The 17,043-nt window shown below is 38.5% G+C and overlaps 1 protein-coding gene across 3 annotated transcripts in view; it reads left to right on the top strand.

The window, feature by feature from the left end:
- PDE4B (phosphodiesterase 4B) overlaps positions 1–16,447 on the top strand; it is a 422,721-nt gene extending 406,274 nt beyond the window's left edge. For all 3 annotated transcript variants that reach the window (XM_045835392.1, XM_045835393.1, XM_045835394.1), the window contains 8 exons: positions 4,034–4,212; positions 5,370–5,468; positions 5,613–5,777; positions 7,544–7,643; positions 9,634–9,788; positions 9,888–10,010; positions 10,723–10,905; positions 14,180–16,447. In XM_045835392.1, the coding sequence (XP_045691348.1) occupies positions 4,034–4,212; positions 5,370–5,468; positions 5,613–5,777; positions 7,544–7,643; positions 9,634–9,788; positions 9,888–10,010; positions 10,723–10,905; positions 14,180–14,545 (1,370 nt within the window). In that variant the 3' untranslated portion in view covers positions 14,546–16,447. The remainder of the gene's footprint in view (positions 1–4,033; positions 4,213–5,369; positions 5,469–5,612; positions 5,778–7,543; positions 7,644–9,633; positions 9,789–9,887; positions 10,011–10,722; positions 10,906–14,179) is intronic.
- The last annotated feature ends 596 nt before the right edge of the window (positions 16,448–17,043 follow it).

The following is a 17,043-nucleotide window of genomic DNA, read 5'->3' as shown; positions in this document are numbered from 1 at the left end:
TGACTAGGGTAAAGCTGCAAGAAGTCCTGGAGCCTTTAATAATTCAAGACTGCACATAAGCATTCCTCTTCGCTGTCGTTTCTTTCATTGCCCACTTGCCAAGGACAACAAGCATATTTTAGAATGCTAATTAATGTCTTTCTGTCATCGAAGGCTATCAAGTGAGAAAGCTGATGAGATAATAAAGATGAGTCCTCAGTCTTAATTCTTTGTGTCTCAAGAACAGGCAAATGTCAACTTTCTGTAAAACATTCCATTTACTATTTAGGCACATGTCTTGAGGAAAACCAATTATTTGGCTTTTTACTATTGCAAAAATGAAATGATCAAGAACACGTTGTTGAGAGAGGTTGTTAGGATCTCAGCCCTTACACTCAGCATGAGGAGGGTGGTGTGTGTGAGAGTGTGTGAGTGTGTATGCGTGTGTGCTTGGATATGGTAGACCCAATCAAATAGATTAGACAGGCAAGTTAAAATGTTAAATATTATTGGAAAAATATAGGGAGAAAAAAACCTCACCATATAAGCATAGTATGCATCAGTTGCCTTATCTGTAAAAACAGGAGCATTGGGAAAGATGATATCCAAGTCCTTCCAACTCTAACACCCTATGACTCTGACATAGATGGATTTGATGAGTCTTGCTAAACATACCTGGCAACCTGAATTTTCTGTAATAGGCTGTAGACTTGCAATTTGACAATCTTAAAAAGCAAGCAAACAAACAAACACATAAAGCTTATTTGCAAACTGCAAATGCGGGACATGGAATCTTAGTCTTATCTTGTGAGTATAGTGAAAAGTCCAGGAGGACCATGAATGAAGCCTTCTTCATAAACTGTCTGCAAGGAGCCTTAATGACCTCATCATCCAATTCCCTCCTTTCACAGGAGAAAAAACCTGAGACCTGAAAGGGCAAAGTAACGCTACCAAGATTACTTGGCTAATGTTCCTAATGCAGAACTCAGACTTGTGTCTCTTGACTCCTAGACCTAACTATCCTGTCCCTTTTTTAACTAGGGAAGGAGCCTGTAAGGAACTCAGAACACATAGAAGAAAGTCATATTTAAGGGTGTTTAAGAAACACTCATATTCTTTTGTTAAAAAGTCTTCAGGAATCAGGATTATTGAACCTAAAAATAAAAGGTTTATTAACAGATTCCAACAATACAAAAGGTCTTGTTAGAGCACAGCAACCATGTCAGTGAGCACAAAATGAGGAGGCCTTAGCAATTTCAGTTAAACTTGAAGAGCAGTATCTCAGTAAGAGTCACCAAACGTTAAAATGTGTCATCAGAGGGAGGGAATCCCTTACTCCAGGGATCTGTGAAACTTGTGTTCCATTTCCATCGAAAGGATGGTGTCTGGATAATCCAAAAGACAGGCAGGAGACCACTGACCACTGCAGGCACTTCCTAATGCCATTATATGAAAATGGGCTCCAGGTTGCTGCTATAAGAAGTAAAACAGGGCCTACAGGGAGGGACCATAGATAACGCAAGATACTTAGGTGTGTATTACAATTCAGTTAATATCATTATAAACAGAAAAACTGTCCTTTTAAATCCCCTACTTACTGTCTCAAAAGCTAAAACAGAATTTTCAAGATGCAAGGAGAAGAATTTAGGAACTTGGCCTGATCAAATGCTGTGATCTAGCAAGAAAATTACCTCAAATTATACCATTAGCAGAAATTGACATGACTGTATTTGTTTGGGGGTTTTTTTGCATCTGCTTTTTTTGTTTATTTGTTTTATATGGGTCCACTGTTTCCCCACCGTAATCTGACCATTCTGTAAATATAAATTCACTAAATGTTTATCATGATTCTTTGAGTCTGTGTTTCAGGTTATTTTCACATTTTGCTGGCTAAGCATTTAACAGAGGAAATTGAGAATAGGGAACAGCACTTAAGGAGGAAGTTCAGAACACGGAGATCTATCCATCGTTCCAATGCCTGCATAGGGAAACACCCATTAATGTCAAACTGGCACTGTGTGAATAGTGGCTTTCTTCTTTATTGTAATGCTCCAGACATAGAATCAGTAGTGGTTCAGCCCAATTACTCGCTGCTGTAGGGGATCTTTAATTAAACGAAGGGAAAAGCTGCTAGTCCCACTAGAGGTACTTATATCAGCAGGGTGCAGGAGGATCCAACAGCCTGTTTAACCAGACGTGAAGAACGGTGAAGAACAGTGGTCAGGAAAGGCACCGGCTATTGTGACCTTTCATTTTAGCAGAAGTAGTAAGTATTAGGAGTGAAGTGACAGGTAGAAAAGGAATTTCAAAAATAGCGTAATGTATCATTTTTAATGCCAGAGATTGTGAGACCAGAAAGAGATTTTTTTACGAGAACCTCAAGGCCTGGGTTCTATGCTATTAAATCACTGTATCTGGAACACAGTAATTGCAAAATAAATATCTGTTGAATAAATTGCCCTTTGAGCGTGGGTTAGTTGTTGACTTCATCTGAAAAGTGAGAGTGTGGTATTATTATTGGTTCCCAAACCTGGCTCTGACCATCACAGTCACTTGGGAAGGTTTTAAAAAGCACTGATTCAGTAGGCCTGGGTGGGGCTCATAAATCTGTATTTTTTGAAAGTTCCCTGAGTGCTTCTGATGCTGAACCAGGGTGGAAACCCCTAAACTCATCAAAATGGCCACTAAAATTCCTCCATAAACAAAAGTCATAGTATGACTGATAAGTCTAGGAGCTCATGGGCACCTTGAGATGGTACTGAGATGCTGAGGACAGTGCCAGGTGTTGAGTATGTACATGTCTGCTGCTTCTGTCTTCCTGTGCTGGCTTTGCTTTGATGAGCTGTCCCTAGGGCCCCGTGAGCAGACAGAGGTCTTTTGAGGGAACATGTGACTATGCCATCATCTGAAAAGAGTTGAAAGCAAATAGTCTAGTTTCCAGCATGCCATTTACAAATGGAGAAGTTGTTTTATCACTAAATTTTCACTGTAACAAGCAGAGATAAATGTAGGAACTTCTGAAAGTTGCATTAACTCTTTCAGCCTCAGGGTATCATCTCATTCAATGAAATAGCTATTTAGCTATGTAATAAATTATTGCCTCATTGTACTCTCAGGCATTCTGTGGCCTGAAAGAGGTAATGAATTTTTCAGAAATATCAGGATACATACCCCTGTAGACTGAAATGGAATGTTTAATGGCTGATATTTTTAATAGTGTTAAATAGAGAAAAGTGCTCCTATGAGTAGGTAGACATGCTTTTTTCAGGATTTCTAGCTCTACTATTATCTTGTTGTAGCAGAATTTTAAAAAAGATTAAATGAAATTATCATAAATATTTAATAAACATAAATATTTTAATAAACTTTATATTGGTTACAAATGAGAGACATTGTTTATTGTTATTTTTAAATAGAATTAATAGATACAAGGCATGAAGTACAACTGAAATTGTAGTCTTCCTCTAAACCTCAAATGGTAATAACCTAGGGCTTTAAAATAACTATTTGAAGATTATAAACCATTCATTTCTCTAACATATATTTTATCTAAAATTAAATTTTAAATTATGTCCAGCTAAAGTTGTATAGATTTTTTAATTTAAAAAATTAATAACACATATAATAAAAAGAGCAGAATATAAAGCTTGTCTTTGGTAACCCAATCTTGGCTACATGAAACTTTTCTATTATACAAACGTAAGCAATTCACTTTAAAACTTTACATATAAATATTGATGCTTCACCTTGAAAGTGTACAACTGTAAATTCCCTAAATTAGACTACAAACAGAAGAGTTGGGATTGAGTCCTACCTCCACCACTTCTTGAACAACTTATTCAGCTCCTCTGGGCCTCAGTTTGCTTAGCAATAAAATGGAGCAAAATATTTTGCCCGTTGACCTCACAGGATTGTCCTGAAGATCAAGTGAGATAATTCATGACAGTTCTTTATAAGATGCAAAATCCACTGAAGAGGCTTAGAAGTTGTTTTGCATATTTCAGTGGGTTCTCATTGACACTCTTGGTCTAAGGAACATATTCCTTTGTTGCAGACAAGCAGAATGATGTGGAGATTCCATCTCCCACCCAGAAAGACAGAGAGAAAAAGAAAAAGCAACAACTCATGACACAGATAAGCGGAGTGAAAAAACTGATGCATAGTTCGAGCTTAAACAACACAAGCATCTCACGCTTTGGAGTCAACACAGAAAATGAAGATAATCTGGCCAAGGTAAGTATGTGCTGGGTGTGGGGTGGGGGTGTGCTTGTAGCTCTCTGTTTCACAGCAGGCAGAGGCCTAAAACTACCTGCTAGGAAACAGTAGTGATCACTTCTGTTTTATTATTAAATTGTATGATAAGGAGGCTATTGTGGCATCTTTTTCCATTGGTGGTCACCTAATTAAATACCCTTTTTCTATACAAAACACCATTTTTTCACCCTAAATTGGATTTGTAAATGGATAGTTCCTCATGATTGAGAATTCTACTGAAGACTCACTCAAGGATCCAAGGGGAAGCCAGTGGGCAGGATTGAATTATCCCAGAGGACATTTAGGGAGCTGTATGCCAAGGACCAATGGGAAAATTGGAGCTGATTGGCAGAGCTGGAGAAGAAATGAGAGAAATGGATAGCACTGACTATTGAACCCAAACCCCAGTAGTGAGGAAGGCACAGAAATAGTTCATACATGTTCTTGGGGGCTGCACAGGCTGATTCCTAAGGTTCTCTCAGCCTCATGAGAATGAAATGAGCCTACTGTAAGCAAAAGGATATTCAGTGAGGCCCTCTGAAAGACAGCATTAGAGTAAGGTCGATCACATATTGGACCAAGCCTCTAGGGAGAGCCTACATCCCACACTCCAGACAATAATTAAGAATGTAATAAATTGTTCCTTTAATCAGATAATCTTAGAATAATCCCACAACACAGTGCTGAATGATGTTTCTTCCAGGTTTATCTGTGGCCTAGGAGCTGTAGGATAATACATAACTGGAATTCTTCATTAAATTAGGGTTGATTTATATATATTCTAGTAGCTGAGTCTTTCTGACCTGGCCCTTTGTGCTAATAATGGAAGAACAGAGAAGTTTCCTAACTGTAATCACTTGTAGCTACCTCTGAACACAACACTATTTGAGGACTGATTAAACAAATATAGGTCAGCAACTAAATTTGTAAATGAAATATACAGAAATTTGTAACTAGAATGAAGGGGACACCCAATCTCCTAGGTCATTCCATTTTAACTTTCTGATGCAACTAGAATACTCTAAAGAGACATTTGAAAGACCTAGCCAGCCATCATCCAAAAAGTAAATAAAAACAATGAAGTATGCTAAAAAAAATCTGTCTTCATTCCTAAGTTCCTCTAATTTTGATTACAGGAGCTGGAAGACCTGAACAAATGGGGCCTTAACATCTTCAATGTGGCTGGATATTCACACAATAGGCCCCTAACATGCATCATGTATGCCATATTCCAGGTGAGTAAACTGGAAAGAGTGTTGGTTATTAATTCCATTGGATGACTGTGTGGTTTTTTTCTATCCCAGTTTAATTTTCTGATTTGGCTTTTTTTCATTTTGGGACATCTACTTATTTATTTTCTAATCCATTTTATGATGTAGGAAAGAGACCTCCTAAAGACATTCAAAATCTCCTCTGATACATTTGTAACTTACATGATGACTTTAGAAGACCATTACCATTCTGATGTAGCATATCATAACAGCCTACATGCTGCTGATGTAGCCCAGTCAACTCATGTTCTTCTTTCAACACCAGCATTAGATGTGAGTAGTTATGATTTCTTTTGCATATGTGCCCATCTTCCTTAAAAAGTGCCATACAACATGTAATGGAATAATGGAATAGTGCAGAAATAATGGAATTAGATGACTACATATTCTTGACCTGGTTCTTGATTATGTATAGCATCTATCAATTGGTTTACTAATGTCAGAGTAACCTTCCCTTTATATCTCTTATAATTGAAAAATTATTTAATTATCAAGCAATTAACAGGATGCTTTGTCATTGTATCTCTTGTATCTAACACATGTCTAGTTCAGTGACTGATATACAGTACATTCTCTGTGCATGTAGTGATCTGGACTGTCCACACCATCCCAGGCATTGTGAGGGAAGCATAAAAACATAACATAAAGTTCCCCATAGAGTTCCTGTTAGGAGTAAGCATCCATAGGCTTATTTTCCTAAGAATTCATGAACCTGATTATATGGGCTAAAGAAAAGTAACTGAAAATCTAGAGCTGAGAATCACTAGACATCTTGCCAAAAGATGACTGTGACTCCTTTCCCAACAGAGTAATGCATTTGTATGTACTGATATTAGCAGCAGTGGGCCCAGCAGACCAAGTACTTCCTTGACAGATAGCAGTGGGAGTCAGGTGCTTCCAAAATGAGCAGGATCTTTGCAAGAAGAGACTGGCCAACCTTAATCCAACCTCACCTTTGCAGGTCCTTTCAGAAGGTGAAGAAAGATTAAATAGACCACAGCTTTATTGCTTGGGTCCCATATTTTCTTAGAGAAGAAATCCAAGAAGACTTGGGAAAGTGAGATGGAGCTAAGGTTGTTCTATGTCCCTGAAGGAAATGTTCTGTATAAGTATCATAGTGGACCAACACTGTTTATCCACTATCCACTAATATTGGTAGGATACTTATTGTGTGGCCAGAAATTGCCCATGAGTGCCACAGATGTTTCAAGAAGGCCCACTTCAATGTGTCCTTGAGTAATTAAATTGATCATCATGGGAGAGGTGGAAACTGAGCTGGCATTTGAAGGGTCAGAGGATTTAAGTAATCCCAGAGAGTAAGGAAAGACATTTCAGCCAGAGAAGGACTTTTAGCTGGAAAGAATATATACTTAAGTAAATCCTAGGCTTAAATCCTTGTGTACCAGTAGAAGCAGAGGAGACTTCATGAGATGGCAAGGAGTTGAGCAGCAGGGTGTTAGGTTTCACTTCTTGGAAATGTTCTCAAATCTTGCCCATAGTGAACACTTAGTGGATAGGTACTGAATGAATGGATGAATGAATATGTGAAATATTCTGACCACACTACAAATTTAGCTTTGGGAAATAATTTACTGCCAGTCTTATGAGTCTGGAATTTGGCCTCCGTTCTCTTAAGTTATGCAGCCTGAAAATGTATGAAATTTGTTATATATCAGAGCACAGCCAGTCTGATTCACTTCTTTGACTTGTATGTGCTGGTGTTCTATAAGCATCATTCTGCCATACCACTTAGTGAAAAAACAAACATCAGGTACCATCTGATCACTCACCATGAGCACTGCCTTCCCGAGCCTCAGCCTGTAGGCCTGATGAGGGCATGGGCTGCAGCCATCATTGCTTTCGTGTGAGACCTTATGAGGAAGGATAGAATTTACATTAAATTAGTATGTGACACATTATAAAAATCAACAAACAGCTCTTCTCCCACCAAGAATGAAATGGGATACTTTAACATAAAACTGAATAAACAGAATAGGCAAATGGGACATGGAGTTAAATGTGCTCATTTCGCTCTGCAGGCCGTCTTCACAGATTTGGAAATCCTGGCTGCCATTTTCGCAGCTGCGATCCATGACGTTGATCATCCCGGAGTGTCCAACCAGTTTCTCATCAACACAAGTGAGTTGACCACTAGGACAGTCATTCAAGTAATTGTATGAGTCACAGCTTATGTTTTTTTTCCTCCTCATGTTTCATTATGGAGAATAATAAGAGTAATAATGAGGTAATCCTTCCATTCCACTCAAACTGGTCAGACCTTTCCTGGATACTGTGTCCAATTTGGCAATAGAATTTTTGAGCCGCAGGGAGAACTTGCGAGGGGTCAGAAGGGAGTCATAAAAAATACTTGATGTTTGGAAAATACAATATGTGAGGAAAGAATAACAGATGTGGAATTATCCAGTAAGCACAAGGAAAGTCTTGGGAATAATGTGATAATGATTTTCAATATTATGCAGGGCTCTCACTCAGAGCATGATGACCCACTGGTGTCCCTCTCTACTGAAACCAGCCCCGAATGTTAGATCTGAGCATGGGAACCCCCACACAAAATAAGATTCTGAAAAAAGCACTGCAATGGGTTTCCACAATTCAGGAGGAAGGGTCATTAAAAGCCCCACATACTCTCTTCCCACTGCATAGGCATGATTACGAATTAGCCTGTGGTAGGGAAGGTGACTTCAGTGAACTTCACAGCTGGTCCAGCCTTAGGATTCCAAGCCGTCAAGTTTTTATTATGCTCAAAATATTTAGGATTCATGCTAATGAAACTCCATGAATTCTCTCAGTTAATGCACTATTCTAAATGCTGGAAATCTAAGAACTTTTTCTTGTGAGAATATTGGTTTAATGTGATCATTAACATCAAGTGCTGATGGTTTTATAGAAATGTTTGAGCTACTTGTAGAAAATGCTTGTCATACTTTATCATCAGAATATCTGAGTGATGTAGTTGTGGTGTACCTTGTTTTTGTGTTGGTGGTGTTGTTTTACCTCATTCTTCTATTGAAAGAACCTAAACTTAACTACTTGCCTATGTGGGTTCTATCAGCTGACATAGTGTGGTATCATCAATCAATCCCTGTATAGGCCAGTTACCTTCACACAGAAAAGTGGTATTTCTGTTACAGCCACCTACAGCACTACAATATATAAAGCCCTTTTGCAGATCTATAACCTTGACCACAGGGTGAGTGGAGCAAAAGTGCTAAAATGACTTCATATATCCCACTACCTTTACTGAGGATGTAACTCAAAGCACACAGTTAAAGAAATGGTATATGAATAACAACACCTGCAGTTAGTGACATAGTACCATCACTTGGCTATTATTCTTGATTAAGAGAAAATGTGACTTCATAAGTTTGATGACCATATTCTCATTTGTAGAACAGGGCTCTGTCTGATGAAAGATGTCTGTTTCTTCTGTGTGAAAAGCAGGCTGGAAGCTGTAGTTTACATATCCAGATATTGTAGTCTCTGATGTATACTGCCAGATGGTAGAACATTTGACAAGATTGTTCTAAAGTGTATTAATGTTTTGTTACCATATTTATAGAAAATTCCATAAAGCCACATTATTTGAATAAAATGAAATTTTATACTTACACCCTTGTCTTCTTTGAAAATCCAAAATCCAATTGACAGAGTTGACAAGAATATAAAAAAGTGAATATAAATAGTTTGAAAATTCTAATACATTTGTTGAAGTTTACTGGCATTTTCAGTTTATTGTTTTCCAAAGTACAAAATGTGTGAAGACATAATGGAAATTACAATCTGAGATAAAAATAGGATTTAGCAGCTCAGGAATGCTTTTACCTAATGTCAAATTCTTTCTAAAGTGAAGGGGAAAAAAGGATTTTAAAATACCATGAATTTTAATCAAAGAGAAGGCTTAGGCACTAATATCTACTAGAAGATTTTTTTTCTTAGAAACTGACTACATTCGTTTGTAGAGGGAGACTGTATATCTAAGGAAAAGTGGCATTTCATCTTGTTTTTTAAAACTATTTGAATACAACTAGATCTGATTTCACATTAAGATAATGCCAACCTTTGAACTGTACCCCTGTTTATTAAGTCATCATTTTTACTTGCTTATTAGATTCAGAACTTGCTTTGATGTATAATGATGAATCTGTGTTGGAAAACCACCATCTGGCTGTGGGTTTCAAACTACTGCAAGAAGAGCACTGTGACATCTTTCAGAATCTCACCAAGAAGCAGCGTCAGACGCTCAGGAAAATGGTTATCGACATGGTAAGACTTCCCCTCTCTACATTACCATCACAGGAGGGGAAATCTCATTCTCTTTGACAAGCTGAGCTCATTGAGTATTTTCGTTTTCTTTTTACCAAGGTGTTAGCAACTGATATGTCCAAACATATGAGCCTGCTGGCAGACCTGAAGACAATGGTGGAAACAAAGAAAGTTACAAGCTCAGGTGTTCTTCTGCTGGACAACTATACTGATCGCATACAGGTATTTGATGAAAGCCTTTGATTTAACACAAAGCTAAACCAAACAACAATTAAAAAATGAAAATAAGCTTAAGTTAGTTGCATAGTAGGTTATTACTACAGCTTTGCGCTTATTTAAGAACAAACTAAGCAAGCGAAGAAATAACTAAAGAAAACATTACAGCTCATTCTCTAATTTATGAGAAAAAAAACAACCCTATTTATTGAATTGCTTAGTTCTAAAAATAAATAGCAAAATGTATTTGTAATAGGGTGTACGTGACTGCTGGTCCCAAAAGCTTGTGTTTGGATATAAACCCCATTGACTTGCAGTTTGTTAAGTCTGTTTTGGTTATACAAATTGTCATCAGCTGCTCTCCTCTCCACAAGTGGAAAATATGAAGATATCTACTTTGAGTAATTCTTTGCATTTTTTCCAAACTGAGGAAAGGAACTGGTGGCAGTATCTGACCTAATGTCCTTCCCATTTTTTAAATTCCGTGACCATCAATTTAAGAAGAAACAGATTTTCCCTTTTGGGACTCCTATAATGGTGAATAACCAAGGCTGGCCAGCACCATTAGAATTCTGCTTTCTTGGTGCACATAATGTAATTATAATACAACTAAAATGTTCTTGGGTTTGGTACCAAGTGTCCTAGTTCAAGAGGGATGAGATGTTCTGGTAGTATTTATACCTAATTTTATGGGATTTCCAAAACTTGATGATTTCAGGTCCTTCGCAACATGGTACATTGTGCAGACCTGAGCAACCCCACCAAGTCATTGGAATTGTATCGGCAATGGACAGACCGCATCATGGAGGAATTTTTCCAGCAGGGAGACAAAGAGCGGGAGAGGGGAATGGAGATTAGCCCAATGTGTGATAAGCACACAGCTTCTGTGGAAAAATCTCAGGTATCTACTATAAGGTTTTCAAAGTTTTTATAAGCTCTGCTTGCAGTAGAACTGAGGAGTTCTACCTAGTTCTTTTCTTTTAACAAAATATGTATAATATACAATAATATAATATAATATATAATATATATATGAAATTATAAGGAAGCAACTACCCATTTAGTTCCATTAAATTCATAACTCATTTGTTTTCTCTATTATACTCGATTTTACAGGATGAGATAAAGCAGTCATCAGAATCCATCCAAGTTTGAACTGTGTAGCCTCAAACAATTTATATATTTGTCTATGATCTTAGCAAATGCAGTCAATTGAACTGTACACTGCGGCCTTCTCCATCTCATCTGTCCAGATTTCTCCTAGCTCTGCCTTTATTCAGGATTTCTACTCTTGTTCCCTGTGCCCTATTTGTTCTGTCTCTTCATAATCAAGCACACTACCACCATCACCAGGAGTAGTGAATCTCATTCCTACAAATCTCTTCTACCTCATAGTCCAAGCCTATCCTGTGTCCCCCTACCCAGATTGTATCTATGCTCTAAGAACATGCTGACATATTCTGATTGTATCCAAAGCTACAAATTCCCTGTGGGCTGAGGACTGGGAACAATACACTGGAGGCAGGCAATACAGAAATGCCCCTGACGCCTCTAGTTGCAGAGAATGTGACCATAGAAAGTGTCAATGTCCCTACAAAGGATTTAGGGCCAGCCGAAATATTATTTTATTTAAGACAACAAATGGCCTGAGCCAGGTGGTCATGATTGAGAATGAGTCTACACGCTGTCCAAGGTCTTTATCACAAAATAATTCAGAGTATTTTTTGTTCATGTTTATCCCCTTTCCTCACTACCTGCTACCCCCAAATTTACATATACTTGTAATATCTATATAGTTATCTTTTGGTTGCTTCTTAAAAAAAGACTAATTACATGAATTTAAAATCTGTTAAAGTACTCTAAAAGTCTAATATTCTATAAGAAAGCAAGATAATACTAATTTTTAGGGACAATTCAAATACCCCAAAAGAATGATTCTCAACCTTTTTTATCTCATAGCACACATAAACTAATTACTAAAACTCTGAAGCACATCAAAAATATATTTTTTGCCCATCTGACATAAAAAATAGGTATGATTGTTATTCATTCATACCAGATGGCTATTGCTCTGTTGGCTTTTGTCATTTTTTTATTTGACAATCTAAGGAAAAAGAGGTCAGTGTCCCTGACTAAATATCCATGTACCGCATATTTTATAAGTTCTTATGGCTTAATTAGAACAAGATAGTAATTAACTAATTAATTAATTGGAATAAGGCCCTTTCATTAACAGTGTTTTTTTATATTTATATAGTGTCATGCAGTTTTGCACACATTTTTCCATACGTTATCCTATTTGAACCTCCATACAGCCTTGGGAGACAGACACAGCATGTATTTCCCCAGTGTATCTGGTGAAGAAGCTGTCCTCTTGGTCCATTTCACCAGCTCTTTAGTTACTTAGCTGCCCTCCACCTAAAGATGTTGACTCTCCTCACATCACTGTGGACAGGTCTCCCTGGGGCCAAGACACTGTATTTACTCCTGGTGTTTCCCACAGATGCACTCTGGTGACCCATGTCTGAGAAGTCTGGCAATAAAGCCCCTGATTAGATGCTCATAGGATTTGTAGAGCTCTCTCATCCCAGGACCTAGGAAATAAGGGGCTTATTTCCCCTAGAGAAATAAGCAACTAGAGACCACCTTTCCAAAAATGCCAAGCATTTGGCAGAAACAAAACAAATGAAGAAAGGAAATGACTGCATTGTGTTCAACTGATTCAGTTTTCTCCATTGCATTGAGCTTGTTTTTTTCAGGCCCCTGGAAAACACCTTGAATATAGTCTCTAAAGTCCATTAAGCACAAATAAAGTAGAAAGAGGGGGGTGGGAAGAAGTGGGTGGAAGCAAGAGAAATACCTGAATCATCTTCAGTGTAGTTCTTAAAACCAATGCAGATTAGAGATGCCCAGTTTTTTGTGTGAATTGTTTGTTAAAGCTAGGGAAGCACCAGAGAAAAGATAGATAGAAGATGATAGATAGATAGATAGATAGATAGATAGATAGATAGATAGATAGATAGATATAAAAGAATCACATATGACTAAGATTCTTTGATATGGTACAACTTTGATGTATTAAGTGACTGGAAGAAAAAACTAGAATGTTAATAAAGGGAAGTTGCCAGTAATGTGGAAAGGTAGCTATATAATGTCCCGTGGGTGGCTGTAAATTGCCCTTGCTCATCTCCCCCTGAATCCCAACCCAGCATCTCTCCAGCTCTGTAGACCGTGACAGGGGAATTCCATTCTCTCATTCAACTGGTGCCTATTCTTTCTCTCAACCTGCCCCCACCCCCAGTGTTTCCTGTTTGTCCCACAATGAGGAGGTCAGAGCAAGGCCACAGAGCTAGCTCAGGCAGGATGCATAGGCCCTGTGTAAACTATAGAAGAGCCATAAGCCTCATATTTATTCACAGGAACACTAGCACAGGAACTGCCTAATTGTTTTTATTTTCCCTTCTTTTCTCCTGATGGAAATGACGGCAGGCCCTACAATTGCAGATGTATCCACAGAGGGGATTTTTGTTGGGTTAGGGGCTTGAGGTATTTTCTGATATTTTACCAAGCTCATTTACAAAAGAAAGGCAGTCCCCAGAACTTGAGAAATTTCAGAGTAGTCAGGGGCTGGCTTCCCTTCGTTTTGGAACAGCATCATATTTTCAAGTTATCAGGGAAAGAATGTTGAGTCAGAACTCATTAAACCTGGGGCTTCCACCTTCAGAGAATGATTCAGAGTCCACAATGTGAGAAAGTCATTCCCAGCCAGGGTTACATCCAACTTCTTATCTGGCACACGGAAAAGGAAAAGTCGTCAGTTGTAGTGAGACATGAGATGAACACAGGCTTTGGAGTCAGACAAAGCTGGGAGTGAGTGCCAGCTTCACCATTTACTGGCTCTGTGACCTCTGTCAAGATATTCAATCTCAGTGAGTCTTAGTTTCCTCCTTGTAAATAGTGGATAACGATACTAACTTTGCAGGATTAAAAGTGATAATTTATACATCATATCCATTGCAGGATATACTATATAGTATGTGCTCAAATAATGGAATCCATTATTACTTATTTCTCTTGGGTTGTTGTAGCTTTATTCTTGCATGGAAACCAGGATAGCTTGTTTGGTTTTCAGGGGCCAATCACAATAACAGGTATGTAACCTTATTTTTCTCCAGGTTGGTTTCATTGACTACATTGTCCATCCACTGTGGGAGACCTGGGCAGATCTGGTGCAGCCTGATGCCCAAGACATTCTGGATACATTAGAAGATAACAGGAACTGGTATCAGAGCATGATCCCCCAGAGTCCCTCCCCACCGCTGGATGAGCAGAACAGAGACTGCCAGGGGCTGATGGAGAAATTTCAATTTGAACTGACCCTTGAAGAGGAGGATTCTGAAGGACCTGAAAAAGAGGGAGAGGGCCACAGCTATTTCAGCAGCACAAAGACACTTTGTGTGATTGACCCAGAAAATAGGGATTCACTGGGAGAGACTGATGTAGACATTGCCACAGAAGACAAGTCCCCGATTGACACATAATCTCCCTCAGTGTAGAGATGGACATTCCACCCCTGACAAGCATGCCAGCTGTATGGTAGGGCCAGCCCACCCCAGGGGCCAAGGCCTGCACAGGACAAGGGCCATGTGGCTTTTCCAGTTACTTGAGTTTGGAGCCAGAGTGCAAGACCGTGAAGCAAATAGCAGCTCAGGAAATTCCACGGTTGACTTGCCTTCCTTGCAAGCTTGGTGGAGAGCTGAAGCTTTATGTGGTACTGGAGGCCAAGTTCAGATCACAACTAATGGCTTGAAAATAGAAGACACAAAACTGAGAGATTTTTCTGCACTAAGTTTTGGGAATCTGTCCCTGCTAGTGACTGAACTAATATGTTCATTTATAAATCTGCTCACCTGTCCCTTTGTCTGCCAACCTGTGTGCCTTTTTTTGTAAAACATTTTCATGTCTTTAAAAATGCCTGTTGAATACCTGGAGTGTAGTATCAACTTCTACACAGATAAGCATTCAAAGCTGACAAACTTTTTTGACTCTTTCTGAAAAAAAAAAAGGAAAGAAAATAGTCTTCCTTCTTTCTTGGGCAATATCTTTCACTTTACTACAGTTACTTTTGCAAATAGAAAGGATACACTTCTAACCACATTCTACTTCCTTTCCCTATTGTTCCTTCCAAGTCCACAGTTGCCCTACAACTTATCTCTGTTTGCCTGCTTTGAACAGTGTTTTTTCTCCTCTGGAGTTTTACATTTTTGCTCTCAACAGAATAAAGTTGAACAAATGCAGGGGTAGGAAGAGGTAGTTGTGTTGTTCACAGTTACAGTCTGTGTCAAAAGCAGCCTAAAAAGGCAGTGTGTCGTGTGGTGTCCACTGGGAGTCGCACGGCCCTGTCCGGTCCTCTCACTCCTCTCTTCACTCTCACACCCAGTTATGCCATTTCCAATTCAATGCTGCCATCTCTCTTGCACTGCCTTCCTGCTAACACCTCCATTTCTGTTTATAACCGTGTATTTATTACTTAATGTATATAATGTAATGTTTTGTAAGTTATTAATTTATATATATCTAACATTGCCTGCCAATGGTGGTGTTAAATTTGTGTAGAAAACTCTGCCTAAGAGTTGCAACTTTTCTTGTAATGTTTTGTATTGTGTATTATATAACCTGAACATCACTGAGAGAGACATAGGGCCCCATCACCAGTGAAGACACAGTGGGCTTTTACTCAGAGGGCCTGCCCTTTTACCAGTCTGAGTTGCTAATACTGTGTAACCCTTTACAAACCAGTTTTGGAAACAGGATTCTCACATTAGATACTAAATGGTTTATATGAGCTTTTACTTTTATATAGTTTCGTAGGGATGGGGGGCAACAGGATATGGTTTTCACCCTGTTCTATCCAACTCTGTATGCATGAGTTGGGTAATAACTGGGTTCTACTAAAATCATGGCTTCAGTTTAAAAAGCAACACTACATTTGTGCACAGATGGTTCTGAGTGTTACCAAACTACTGACTTTGCAAAGAAAGCCTCCTGCCTGCCATTAAGCAGGAATGTCATGTTCCAATTAATTACAAAAAGAAAACAATAAAACAATGTGAATTTTTTAATACAATGTGAAATGATGTAGTAAATTATGCAAATGTGAAGCTTCTGATAACACTTGTTAGGTCTCTTATTGGCTTCAGTCTCAGTTTGTAAAATATATTTCATGCGTTCAGTTCAGCATTGTGACACATAGTTAAAGAAATGGCACAAACGTGCATGACCAATGGGTTTGTATGTCTATGAACACTGCATTATTTCAGGTGGACATTTTATTGTTTCCCAAAGTATCTCACAATGTATGTTGTAATACTATTATTATATATTGTGTTCAAATGCATTCTTAAGAGACTTTTCTATGAGGTGAATAAACAAAAGCATGATTAGATTAGACTGTAGGCCCAATTATTTCGGGTTAGTTCTGACGTATCAAAAGCAAATCTTTTTCCTCTTCTCTCCTACCACACCCCACAAAAGAAAACCAACCAGTTTGCCCAGCCAACATCACAACTGAAGTTTAAGAATCTTTCCAAAAAGTCCCTTAGCTTCGAACATTACACTTTTTCTTTTAAGCAACAGTTGGCTCTGCTCAACGGTGCAAGAAGGGAGCTGGTGAAGGAAAAAACCACCATATGAATCTGAAGAGTTTCATCTACTAGATAAATAAAGGGAAACTGCAGCTTGGCTGGATGCTCTAGAAAAGAGAATCGTAGAACCACAGAACATTAGCGTAATGTAACCAGATGGCTCCATCAATCATTTGACCCATGGAGACTCTGCGGTGCAGAGTCCTCTTCAAGCCTCTCCACAGAGCGCTGGGTTGACACAGCGTTCTCGGTGATCCATGGGGTCTCCTGTTGGTTGTATGCCTAAGATTTCCTTTCTGAAAAGATCTGTCTTAATCCCATAAGCAAAATACTTAAATGTTTTCTTGAAATCTTTAAGTCAGCTTAAAAAAATTTATCCTGAGGTATGTGTGTGT

Source organism: Phyllostomus hastatus, unplaced genomic scaffold (assembly GCF_019186645.2).
Source record: "Phyllostomus hastatus isolate PE091 unplaced genomic scaffold, TTU_PhHast_1.1 phas_contig_209, whole genome shotgun sequence".
In the NCBI taxonomy this organism is placed as follows: Eukaryota; Metazoa; Chordata; class Mammalia; order Chiroptera; family Phyllostomidae; genus Phyllostomus; species Phyllostomus hastatus.
This window is presented reverse-complemented; position numbering and strand designations above follow the sequence as displayed.